The following is a 13,306-nucleotide window of genomic DNA, read 5'->3' on the forward strand; positions in this document are numbered from 1 at the left end:
TTCACTGACAGTCTGACCTTCAGTTGGTACATATACAAAATAGGTTTCTGTTACAAACCTGAGCTCTTTTTTCTCTAAGTTCTTGCTGTTGTAGTCTCCTTTTCTCTCGTTTTTCTTGTAATTTTTCTACTTCTTTAACACAATTAGATTTTCTACGTGCTGAAAGAAAAAGATGAGCTGTAGAAGTATAGATTTCTTTTTAGAGTATTGTACTTATACACAAAATTTTATGTGTAATTAAATCACATAACTAAAATAAAGTACACAGTGACAAAACATGCCTATAACAACTACATGAACTTTAGTTAATGAGCTGCTTTAACAAAACTAGGAACAGGACAATATACAAATAAGAGTCAAGAAAAATGACTCAAACATATTGATACATGTCATCTCTTGGTTTAGAATCACAGATGTCAAATTATCATCTGCCCAGAATTTTAAATTCAAAGCAACTGAAATACTTACAATTTTATAGTAATAAGAATTGTTTACTCCAAAATATATATATTAAAAACCCAATTAATAGACTAAACTAACTAGAAAAAAATTTTTTCCACAGTGGTAAAATGAAATCTGCAATCAAGTTTGCAATTAGACTGTTTACCATTTGGGGATATATAAAGATGACCAAGAGAGAATACATGTATGCCTAAAATGACTGAATCCTTGATACATGATTTACATACAAGGAGGTCCAAATTCCTTTTTTGCAGCTTGAACTGGAGATATATCTGAAACACTACCATTCTGTTGTGCCGAAGAAGACTGTTCGGGAAGCTGACTAGGCCGTGCACGTGCAGAACCAACCACTGTAAGTAGAACAAAAATTTTAAATTCAGAGCAGAAAATTAATAAAGGTGAACCTTGGTTAAAGGAACAGAGGTAACTGAAAAAAAACTGATAACTTAAAAGTTGCATTAGCAAATTGTCAGTTTTTCTACTTATGTGCACATTAACAGAAAACATAATAATTCTATTCAATAAACTGATAAGCTAAGAGGTTTTCAGCATATGTGCAGGCTTAGGTGCCACCAATGTAGTTTTAACTATAAAACTCAATCTGAATAATTTATATAAAAACCAAAGCCAAGCTTAATTTTTAATAATCATTTAAAAATATAAGTGTACAAAATATAAATTTTAAATGCATTCTCATTTTGAATACTTGAGAACTATGGAAAGTAAAAACTTAAGTCCTTTAACCCTCCCTGTATTCCAAATCCAATTATTTGCTCCTCAAATATACAAATCTTAAGCAGAGAGCTTTCTATTGTGAATGTTATAAATGTGGATAAAGGAATTATTTATTTTTTTTTTACAGAGAGGAAGGGAGAGGGATAGAGAGTCAGAAACATCGATGAGAGAGAAACATCGACCAGCTGCCTCCTGCACACCCCCTACCGGGGATGTGCCCGCAACCAAGGTACATGCCCTTGACCGGAATCGAACCTGGGACCTTTCAGTCCGCAGGCCGACGCTCTATCCACTGAGCCAAACCGGTTTTGGCAAGGAATTATTAATTAAATATAAATGTCACACTTTACAAAGATATATAAATTTTCACAACTGCATAGTACAGAACTTTACCTCTACTTCTGATCTCTCCTCTAATACCTATGCCCATCCTTCCTCATCCATCCATATAGAGAAACATCACTATTAAAAAGTACCATTCTGAACTGCTGAATAGTAAACAAGAAATTAACTATGCTTTACATTTCCTGGCTGAAAATATATGGAAGACCTGCCATTAACTGAAATTTATACCTGTTCAACTTTTTTTTTAAGCTGACTCCAAAGATACCCATGACTCCTTTTGGAAATCTGTTAGCCAAAAAATTATATAAAATGTCAAAATTTTATGAAATTAATCAATAGAATACTTTCCCATTCTCTTCTTTGTCACAACACATTCAAATCTGAAAAACTATTGGGCAAATGAGATGAATCAAATATTGCATATATCATGGAGTTTTGTAAATTTATAAATAATTTTTATATTATCAACATTATATTTGGAAATCAAGAAGATACCAATCTTAAAATTAGCCATGTAAAGTTTAAATAAATAATAAAGCCAAGAGTAATATTTGCCTTTTTTAAAGAACGTTTTTATTAGTTTATTAGAATTTATTTGAGCCAAACTGGACATGCCTGGGAGCAGAATCTCAGCAGACTGAGAACAATGTTTCAAGGGTAATATTTAGTTTTAATTTACCTTGTCAGGGCCAATAGGCAAAATTAATAACTTTTTACTTTACCTCTATTATCTCTTGGAGGAGGGTCATTCTTAATAGAAGCCACAGTCCGTCGATTCTATGAAAGAGAAATGTTCATTTAACTTTCTCTCTTTATTCCTCATCAATATATCATAATCAGTTTTGTTTAATTAAATAAAAATAAGCAGACATATAATAATTTAAAACTAAATGGAGAAAAGCTGCAAATAATCTTCTAATGAATTACTGCTATTAATATTCAAGTTTATGAGTATTCTCTGCCCCCAAAATATTCAGAAATAATGAGCCAGGTACTGCTCTAAGGATTTTATATGTATTAATTCACTTAATCTTCACAACAAAATTCACTTAATCTTCACAACAAACCTATGAGTTCATTATTATTGCTATTCCAGTTTCATAGACAAGGAGACTGAAGCAAAGAGAAGTTAAGTAATTTCATTCAAGGGTGCACTTTTAATCATCATGCTATCCTGCCAAAACTATGTAACACATTTCATCTTTGGATGCCAGGGGGAAATTAATGAAATACTAATTTTAGACAACTTATAGCCCATTGTTAAACTGAAAGATCAAAATACTATGAGATGAACAGTTAGTTATATGAAAAGGTTTCATAGACTTTCAAAGACTGCATAGATTAGGGAAGCAATTTTTTGGTCCTATTATTTATTTACGAAGACCTTCATTTTATTTACCTAAAAAAAAAAAAAAAGATGCGAAATAATGCAGTGGTTCTCAGCACTAACTGTACATTCAAATCAGATGGGTACTTTTAAAAAGTTATTATTGCGCACTGGCTGGTTTGTCTCAGTGGATAGATCATCTGCCTGTGGATTGAAGGGTCCCGGGTTCGATTCTGGTCAAGGGCACATGCCCAGGTTGCAGGCCTGATCCCCAGTAGGGGACGTGCAGGAGGCAGCGGATCAATGATTCTCTCATCATTGATGTTTCTCTCTCTCTCCCTCTCCCTTCCTCCCTGAAATCAATAAAAATACATTTAAAAAATGTATTATTGCTAGAGTCTTTCTTTAGACAAAATAAAACCATCTCTTGGAGCAGGCCTAGGAATCAGTAATTTAAAAACATTTCCAGATGATTCTAAGGCACTGCAAATGTTGTTAATGACATATCCAGAAGTGTAAACTATGAAGATCCTTCAGGTTCTGAAGCCAAATATGAAAAATAGTCTGTTTACAAACGGTAACTAATGACCCCTAAGCAGTGACTCTCAATATGCTGAAATCCTATGAACTGAAAATCTGCCTTATGTTCATATGCATGGTTTAAAAAGCAGGTTTTGCTGGTAATTGTTAAGCTTCTATGTATGTCTTCCCTGAAAGCGAGTTCCAATAGGGTTAAAGCCATGTCACATTCATCTTTATAGGTGACAAAATCAACACTGTAGAAAAATCAGCAAATACTTGTTGAGTTGAACACAAAAAAACTGTAGATTCAACAACTTTGAAGGACTACCTGGTTGAAAAAGAGTTGTATTTTGACCCAAAATTTTAACAGTGAGAAGTTTCAATAGCAATGAAAAGGAATTATCTTTTAAAATAATAAAAATAACATGACTTTTTTTTATAAAGATAAAACTGTTGGAGAGGATATAGCATATTTTAAAGTTTATCTTCACTGATAAGACAACTGGAGTGAAACTTTATTATGAATAAAAACAGTCCTTCTTTCTTTATCAAAGTCATTTGTATTCATTCAACAAATACCGATAAGTAAATTGTTTTGACCTGTAACTCCTGAGAAGCTTTAAGTCTTAGGAAAGACCCTAATCAGGCAAGGAATTTATAGGATTTTTAAAAAAGGTGTTTGTTTGTTTTTTTTTAATTGATTTCAGAGCAGGAAGGAAAGGGAGGAAGATAGAAACATCAATGATGAGAATCATGGATCAGCTGCCTCCTGCACACTTCAAATGGGGGATCGAGCCTGCAACCCAGGCATATGCACTGACTGGACTTGAACCGTGACCTCCTGGTTCAATAGGTCGAAGCTCAACCACTGAATCATGCCCGCAGGGCAAGGATTTTATTTTATGACTAGAGGCTTGGTGCACGAAATTCGTGCACGAGGGTGTGTGTGTGTGTGTGTCCCTCAGCATAGCCTGCACCCTCTCCAATGTGGGATCCCACTCACAATCCAGGACTGCTGGCTCCCAACCACTCGCCTGCCTGCCTGCCTGCCCCTAACCGCTTCTGCCTGCCAGCCTGATCACCCCCTAACCACTCCCCTGCCAGCCTGATCGACGCCCAACTTGCTCCCCTGCCAGCCCGGTCACCCCTAACTGCCCTCCCTTGCCAGCCTGGTCGCCCCCAACTGCTCTCCCCTGCAAGCCTGGTCCCCCTCAACTGCCCTCCCCTGCAGGCCTTGTCCCTCCCAATTGCCCTCCCCTGCAGGCCTGGTCATCCCTAACTGCCCTCCCCTGCAGACCTGGTTGCTCGCAACTGCCCTCCCCTGCAGGTCTGGTTGCCCCTAACTGCCCTTCCCTGCAGGCCTCGTTGCTTCCAACTGCCCTCCCCTGCAAGCCTGGTCCCCCCCCCCAACTGCCCTCCCCTGCTGGCCTGATCGCCCACAACTGCCCTCTCCTGCTGGCCATCTTGTGGTAGCCATCTTGTGTATTGGAGTGATGGTCAATTTGCATATTACCTCTTTATTATATAGGATTGTTGTAATCGTGAATTAGACAACCTCAATCCTTGAAAATATGTGGGGGTGTGTGTGTGTGTATTTACATACATATATACACACACACATACTAGTGACCCGTTGTGAGAAATTGCGTGAGACCAGGGAACCCCCCACCCCCCGCGCCATGGGACTGTCCCGAGTACCAGAATCCCGCTCTCCATGGCCAGTGTGCTGTGGGATGGCCCCAAGTCCTGGAGTGCTGCCCTGTTGCCCCGCCTCCGGGCCGCACGCAGCGGCCACTGGGCCCCACCCCTGCGGCGCGCACGCAGGAATCCTGGTGGAAGCTGTGCGGAGCGGCTGCCAGCCTCACCCCCGCTGTGCGCACCACCATCTTGTGACAGCGTTATGGCGTGAGGGTCAATTTGCATATTACCGGTTTATTATATAGTATATGCATTTGAATAGCAGAAAGCATTAAGGTTTTTTTTAAAAAAACAAATACTTAAAAAAGTACTCCCCTGGGGGGCGAGGGCATATATGGGAGTGGGGTTGGGGGGGGGGGGCAATGGTAAGATATGTACACATATAATACCTTAATAAAAAAATTGAAAAAAAAAAAGTACTCCCACAGCATGCCAATTTCAAACCATAACACAAACACAGCTCTGAATTTTCATCACTAACCTTTACAATTTTGTTTACTTTGGCTGAGGATGTTGGAGGTGGAGGTGTTTCTGGACTGGGTTCAATTTCTTCATCAGGTACAAGGTCAGGGTTAAGTGAAAAGATGCTCTCCAAGTCAATCTGTTTTAAAAACCACATGTGTTTTCAGTGTATTTTGACAATTAAGCTCTTATTTTTCAAATAAACTTACAAAGAATAAAAGTTAAATAATTTTAGCCTAATGAATGGTACTACTTCAGAAGCTAGATTATCTAAAATTATAACCCACATATATTTAAAGAATCTCTCTTTTTTTGTTGTTAATCCTCACCTGAGGCTATTTTTTCCATTGATTTTTATTTATTTATTTTTTTCCCCACCCCTTTCCATTGATTTTTAGAGTGGAAGGGAGGGAGGAAGGGAAGGAGACAGAAACATTGATGTGAGAGACAGACACATTGATGTGAGACAGAAACATCAATGTGAGAGAGACATGTTGCCTCCCACACGTACCCCAACGAGGGCCAGGGTTTGAACCTGCAACCCAGGTTCATGCCCTTGACCAGGAATCAAATCCAAGATCTTTTGGTGTACAGGCTGACCACTGAGGCACACCAGCTAGGGCAAGAATCTCTCTTAAGATTGAATTTTGTGGTCTTAATTATATGTCCAATCACATAAGATATACAGGAGAAACCGACCTTTGTTTGAGTGACTTTTTTTAAAATCAGTTGAATGCTATTAAAGGAATGACACACGTACTATATAAAAATTATATAGTTTTCTGTTTTGCTTTATATTAAAAAAAGTAATAATAGGTCTAAAAATAAGATTTAATTCAGTGATTGATCTTACCTCTTTGCCTTTTGTATCTCCATTTTCTATCCACTCAACAGTCACACTTTCATTATCTTCATTTAAAGATGTTACCATTGCTTGATGTATTCGGCCTAAGAAGGATAAAATATAATTTTTTAAAATGTCATAAATTATAGAATGCCTAACACTGTCAAATACAATTTTATAATTTACAAACTAGTAAGACTATCATACTGCTTTTCTTACAAGGCATTTCCCACACACTTTGGGGATTAGGGAATGAACACTGAGTAGCAAATCAATCTGCTACTTGTCAAAACCAGGAACTCAAGACACTGGATTACACTTTTTCAGCATACATGATAAATGGTTACACCATGACATAGAATACCTGAAATTTTATACTGTTAAGTAGTTATAATTATTAAAAAGTTTCCTTACTATGTAAGTCAACAATGACTCTGTTGAACATTGAATACAAATTCTTAGAGCAATTTTTAATACTATACTGATACAAAATACTTTTTACTTAAAAATCATTATCATATTATACAAAATAATGATATGAATATAAATTATTGAGAAAAGAAATCAGAGTCCGAAAAGGTTGGGAACTGTAATCTAAAATGCTCTTTTTCTGCATTTGGCCTATCAAAATCAATTCTACTCCTTATTTTCTCTGCTGACTCTAGTATTTACCATGTGAAGAAAGAACATTATATTTTATGTATTAAACTGGTTTTCCCTCTCTTAATAGGTGTGGATCTTACCTGTTAATAACTATACATCTAAGTAATTATTATTATTTTTAATCCTCACCTGAAGATATCCACCCCCCCTGCCACCCGCATTGCTTTCAAAGAAAATGGAAGGGATGGAGGGAGGGGAGGAGGGAGAGAGAGCAGCAGAGAGGGAGAGAGAGAGAAACATGGATGTGAGAAACATTGATGTAAGAAAGACACATCAATTAATTGCCTCCTTCACACTCCCAGACATGGTCAGGAATGAACCCACAACCCAGACACAACCCTACATCTGGAAGTGAACCTGTGAGCCTTTGATGTGTGGGCACTCTAACCACTGAACAACAATGGCCAGGGCCTTCATAATTATTTTAAATTATTACATAATAATCCAGTTTATCATAGCTTATTTAATACCTACTGATTGTCACTTTTGAACCTAGTTGTCCCTTGGTACCTATAGGGCCGTGGTCGGCAAACTGCGGCTCGCGAGCCACATGCGGCTCTTTGGCCCCTTGAGTGTGGCTCTTCCACAAAATACCACAGCCTGGGCGAGTCTATTTTGAAGAAGTGGAGTTAGAAGAAGTTTAAGTTTAAAAAATTTGGCTCTCAAAAGAAATTTCAATCGTTATACTGTTGATATTTGGCTCTGTTGACTAATGAGTTTGCCGACCACTGCTGTAGGGTATTGGTTCCCAGACTTTGGATACCAAAATCTGTAGCTTAGAAAAGTATTTAGTGGGGGAAAAAAAAATCTATGTATAAGTGAATCTGTGCAGTTCAAACCTATGTTGTTTAAGGGTCAACTGCATACATACATATATATGTACACATATACATATATATACACATACAATTATATATTTTACTTATTTCATCTGCTTTCACTGTACCCACTCATTTGATTATTAGTCAAGTATGGATAGAAACTATTACCCAGCTGCATCTTTAATATTATCTAATAAAATGCTGAACATATTCAGGAATACATATCAAATTTTCGTATGTATTCCCTAAATAAAGTCCTTGGAACATCTATAATTTACTTTAGGATAATTTGTATTTCTTTAAATAGCTGAAAAATACCCCTGGTATATAACACATAAACAGTATTATTGGGGGAAAAAAAGCATACAGTATCTTAAAGAAACATGAACACTTATCAATATCTTTTCTATATGGTCTCACATAAAAATCTGAAGAGTAAATATAATCTTGTTTCAAAAATTCAAGTATTGAAGATATAAATACTTTCAAGTCATATATTGTTTTTTTAAAAAAAAAACAACTAAAATATAGCCCTAGCTGGTTTGGCTCAGTGGATAGAGCATCAGCCTGCTGACTGAAGGGTCCCAGGTTCGATTCTGGTCAAGGGCTTGATCCCCAGTAGTGGATATGCAGGAGGCAACCAATCAATGATTCTCTCTCATCACTGATGTTTCTATCTCTCCCTCTCCCTTCCTCTCTGAAATCAATAAAGATTTATTAAAAAAAAAACAAACACGAAAAAACTAAAATATATACTGGCAATATTTCAATGACAGACCAACATACTAGTAACCATCATATATATCATATATATATGAAAAATAGAGGGATATGCAAATTAGCCGGGATACCATAACATCACGACCAAACAGCGGGGACCTGAGGCTGCATGGCACCTGGCTAGGGTGAGGGACCTCAGGCCGTGCCCCCTCCCCCAGCCTGGGAGACCTCAGGCTGCGCCCCCAACCCTGGTGCGGGGCTGGGAGACTTCAGGCTGCACCCCCTGCCCCGGGCCGGGAGACCTCAGGCTGCGCCCTCCGCCTGGCGGGGCTTGACGGGGGACCTCAGGCCATGCCCCCCCACCTGGTGGGACTTGACGGGGGATCTCAGGCTGTGCCCCTTGTCCGGTGGAGCTTGACAGGGGACCTCAGGCCGTGCCCCCTGCCCCAGGCCAGGAGACCTCGGGCTGGGCCCCCAACCCCGGCACGAGGCTGGGAGACCTCAGGCTGCGCCCCCCGCCCAGCAGGGCTTGACAGGGACCTCAGGCAGTGCCCCTTGCCCGGCGGGACTTGATGGGGACCTCAGGCCACGCCCCCCTGGCGGGGCTTGACGGGGGACCTCAGGCCATGCCCCTCCAACCCCAGTGCCTGGCTGGGGGAACCTCAGGCCGCGCCCCCTGCCCCAGCGCCAGGCCGGGGGACCTGAGGCTGCGCCCCCCCACCAGGAGGGGCTTGACTGGGGTGGGGCTGGCTGGGTCTGGGTCTCACCCAATAGGGGTGGGGCCGGCAGGGTCTGGGTCTCCTGCGTTTTTGAAGTGTGTGCAGGTGGTGAGCAGGGACTTGACTCTAGGTCCTGCGGCGCGCTCCAGACTCTGACAGGAGGAAGATTTTCATATACATTTTACTAATTTTCTTTCATCTCTGACACTTCTATTATAGAGAAAGGGCAAACAGCAATATTAAAATATTTCCTCTAATTCCCTTTTAATGTGCACAAATTCCATGCACCGGGCTACTAGTAATTTAAATAATTGTATAGCATTCCATAAAAGAAATTTATTACAATTTAATTATTTCTTTACTAAGCGAAATTAAAATTTTTTTCAACTGTTTGCCATTAAAATATATTACACTGAGTATCTGTACACAGGTGTGGAATGTTTCCATAAATAAAATTTCTACAAGCAAAATTAATGTGTCAAATAAATTGACACTGATATTCTAAAAATGCCCTCCATTTACCTTCCCACCAACAATGGGACCTATTCCTCCACATCCTCATGGAAACTGAACATTAGCTTAAAATTTTTTACCAATCTGATAGGCCAGATCTTTCTTTAAACTACTTTCTAATAAGCATGTATGACAACACGGAAGAGCTCATTTAATCTATAATGGTTCATTAAATGTAATAAATATACCTATCAAGTATACATCTCCATTTTAAAAATGAGAAAACTGAACCTCATAAGTAGCTGATTAGCATAGATTTGAACCTTGTTCAAATGCAAAATCTGCTATTATTACTATGCTTCTCTACTTCCTCATATTAAGCTGATGAAGAAGCCTATGTAAAACACACCTGAAAAAATTTATAAACTGTAGCATAGATTCTCAAACCACTGTACATCAGAAACTCCTAGGGAGCTTTTTCAAAATAAAATGATGATTCCCAAGTCTTAGCCGCAGACAATCAATTCTTAACGGTTCCTCTGCAAGCAACTTGGTGCAAGCCACCCATGCCTCTATCTTAGATTCTCTCCCAACTTGTCAGTTTCCTTGCTTCCACCCTATTTGCCCTTATGTCTATTCTCCATAGAAAGCCTATACATTTCTAGTAAAAACTAAGTCAGATTATATTATACCCCTTTGCTCAAAACTTTCTATGGCTCCCCATCTCACACAAGAGTAAAAACCAAAGTTCTTCCAATGATCTTTTCATGACCTATATAACAAACCCCTACATGATCTGACCACTCATTTCTTCTGTGATCTTATTCATCCTTGACTGGTAATTCTCCATTTTACTGCCTGCTCCCTATCTCAAACAATACTCTCCCACCCTGTCACCCCTCAAAAGTTCTAGATAGATCAAGGACTTAAATGTGAAAGACAAAATGTAAATGCAAAAGAGTAGATACTGGTGCCATTTACTGAGGTAAGCAGACTTTAGAGGAGAGGCAGATGTTTGGGGGGAGGAAAATGATGAGCTGAAAAGTACTGGGAGGACACAAAAGAGGGGCTTAAAAAATTAAAGAAATACTCACTGCAATTTGATTTGGACAGAAATTAAGTAAATAACCAGTAGAAGTGCTATGTATTACATATCATTTGGGTCCTCTGGGAAGCAGATGTTGAGACAGAATAAGATGTTTATTGTGAAAGTTAAAAGAACGAAAAAATAGGACTGGGCATGGACTTTCATATCATGATAGAGATCCAAAACCTGTGGAGGTTGTTGAAGAAAGGAGTACAGATGGTGTTTCCATGCAATTACCAACAGATATAAATGCAGGTTTGAGCAGAGAGAGCCTCAGACCTTGATACAGATGTGACAAAGTCTTGGCCAATCCAACAAGGAGCTCCAGAGCAAAGACTGCTAATTGGAGGAGTCCCACACTGGGCCAAAAGAAAAATATCCTAGTACCCACAGGGTGCTCAGTCACTGGCTAAGGACTCCCAGGAAAAGCAAGACCTCAACTCAAAAGCTAAGGAGTGTATAGTGAAGGCCTATGGGGAGTCAGGAGGGAGGACATCAATGGGGGGAAAATGGGACATCTGTAATCCTATCTAATAAAAGAGTAATATGCAAATTGACCATCACTCCAACACACGAGATGGCTGCCATGTGGTCAAAGATGGCTGCCCCCATGTAGAACAAGATGGCTGCAACAAGATGGCTGGCAGGGGAGGACAGCTGTGGGCAATCATGCCAGCAGAGGAGGGCAGTTGGGAGGGACCAGGCTTGCAGGGGAGGGCAGTTAGGGGTGACCGGGCTGGCAGAGGGCAGTTGGAGGCAACCAGGCTTGTAGGGGAGGGCAGTTGCGGGAGACCAGGCCTGTAGGGGAGGGCAGTTGGGGGCGACCAGGCCTGTAGGGGAGGGCAGTTGGGGGTGATCAGGCCTGCAGGGGAGGGTAGTTAGGGGCAATCGGGCTGGCATGGGAGTGGTTAGGGGGTGATCAGGATGGCAGGCAGAAGCAGTTAGGGGCAGGCAGGCAGGCAGGCGAGTGGTTGGGAGCCAGCAGTCCTGGATTGTGCCTAAACGGGCAGTCGGACATCCCTCAAGGGATCCCAGATTGGAGAGGGTGCAGGCTGGGCTGAAGGACACCCCCTAACCCCGTGCACGAACTTCGTGCACTAGGCCTCTAGTACTTTCTATAATAAATTATTCTTTAAAAAATTAAGGAGCCTAAAGGTATTAACAGCTGAAGTCTGTCATCTAAATGCACTCCCTGGCGTAAAAGAAGTTCTTCCTTTCTTTCTTAAATATTTTTTATTGATTTCAGAGAAGGGAGAGGGGGAGAGAGATAGAAACATCAATCATTGATCGGCTGCCTCCTGCACACCCCCTACTGGAATCGAGCCCACAACCCCGGCATGTGCCCTTGACCAGAATAGAATCTGGGACCCTTCAGTCTGCAGGCCAACGCTCTATCCACTGAGCCAAACTGGCTAGGGCTAAAGAAGTTCTTTCTTAAAGGGAGATCCAAGCAGTGCATCTACAATATTGTCACTGGATATGAAAAAGAGAAAGATTGAGTTTAATTGTAGTAGAAATGGAGAATGGACAGCAGAGACATGAGCTGCCCTGCTGGCCACCATCACTGTATTAGGAGGAGCTACCACTGCTTGCATCAAGCCCCACCTTTACCACCATCTCCACAACATGAGTAGTGAAGCTGAGACCCAGCAGCCTCTCTCCCCCACCCCACCACCCCTGGCAACCTCACAACAGTAATACCCACTAGTGGGGACAAGAAGATTACAGCAAAGGTTTTGGGGTAAATGAAATGGTTTAATATGACACTGATATAATTCCATCATTAGGAAATGACCCCAAAGAAGACTACACCAGACTATCAGAGAATAACTTCCTGGAGGACATGAAGAGGCTGTGGTTGAAGTTGTTGAAGAAAGGAATACAGGTAGGGGTTTTCATGCAATTACCAATAGAATTACCAAAATAACAAAAATGGGAAAAGTGTATGCATATACCAAAAGCGAAGACCAACACCACCATTCCTACAGTTAAGCATCTACCACAGTATCTCTATTTCCTAAGGAGGGAGGGGTGACATAGTGTACTGATAACTAGGTGTGTGAGAAAAGGCAAACCAGAGGGACAAAATCTGTATTAGGACTACAGGTCATAATTTCACAGGGACCTTAAACTCCAAAAACAGCCTAGAGAAATTAGCAATGAAGAGGATAAAGAAAATCAAAGAGAGAACACATAGTACTGGCAATAGTCTCAACACTGGTACCTCCACAACTTCAATTACCAATGAAGACACTCAGAAAACCTTAAGCTACAAGCAGCAGAGTTAAAACCAGCTAGTCCACCAGTTAAGACTAAACTCTAGAAGTTTAGCAAGGCAGGACTGAGAAACTGTTGACTTATTGCCATCATGGTTCAGTTTATTCATTCAAGAAGAAATAAATATAAAATTCTGTCAATAAGAAATGAATAAAAGGTCGGGAGCTGAAT

At 40.3% G+C, this 13,306-nt stretch overlaps 1 protein-coding gene across 6 annotated transcripts in view; it reads right to left on the bottom strand.

Annotated features, from left to right (window-relative positions):
* KIF2A (kinesin family member 2A) overlaps positions 1-13,306 on the bottom strand; it is a 73,756-nt gene that overhangs the window by 27,896 nt on the left and 32,554 nt on the right. For 2 of the 6 annotated variants that reach the window (XM_079795190.1, XM_079795188.1), the window contains exons 2-6: positions 6,405-6,499; positions 5,571-5,690; positions 2,265-2,319; positions 747-812; positions 59-159 (exon numbers count right to left, since the gene is read on the bottom strand). In XM_079795190.1, the coding sequence (XP_079651316.1) occupies positions 59-159; positions 747-812; positions 2,265-2,319; positions 5,571-5,690; positions 6,405-6,499 (437 nt within the window). Of the gene's footprint in view, positions 1-58; positions 178-689; positions 813-2,264; positions 2,320-5,570; positions 5,691-6,404; positions 6,500-13,306 lie in introns of all 6 variants that reach the window. The other 4 variants (XM_079795189.1, XM_079795186.1, XM_079795187.1 and 1 more) reach the window with 3 other exon arrangements.

This window comes from Cnephaeus nilssonii (genome assembly GCF_951640355.1).
Source record: "Cnephaeus nilssonii genome assembly, chromosome: 2".
Taxonomy (NCBI): Eukaryota; Metazoa; Chordata; class Mammalia; order Chiroptera; family Vespertilionidae; genus Cnephaeus; species Cnephaeus nilssonii.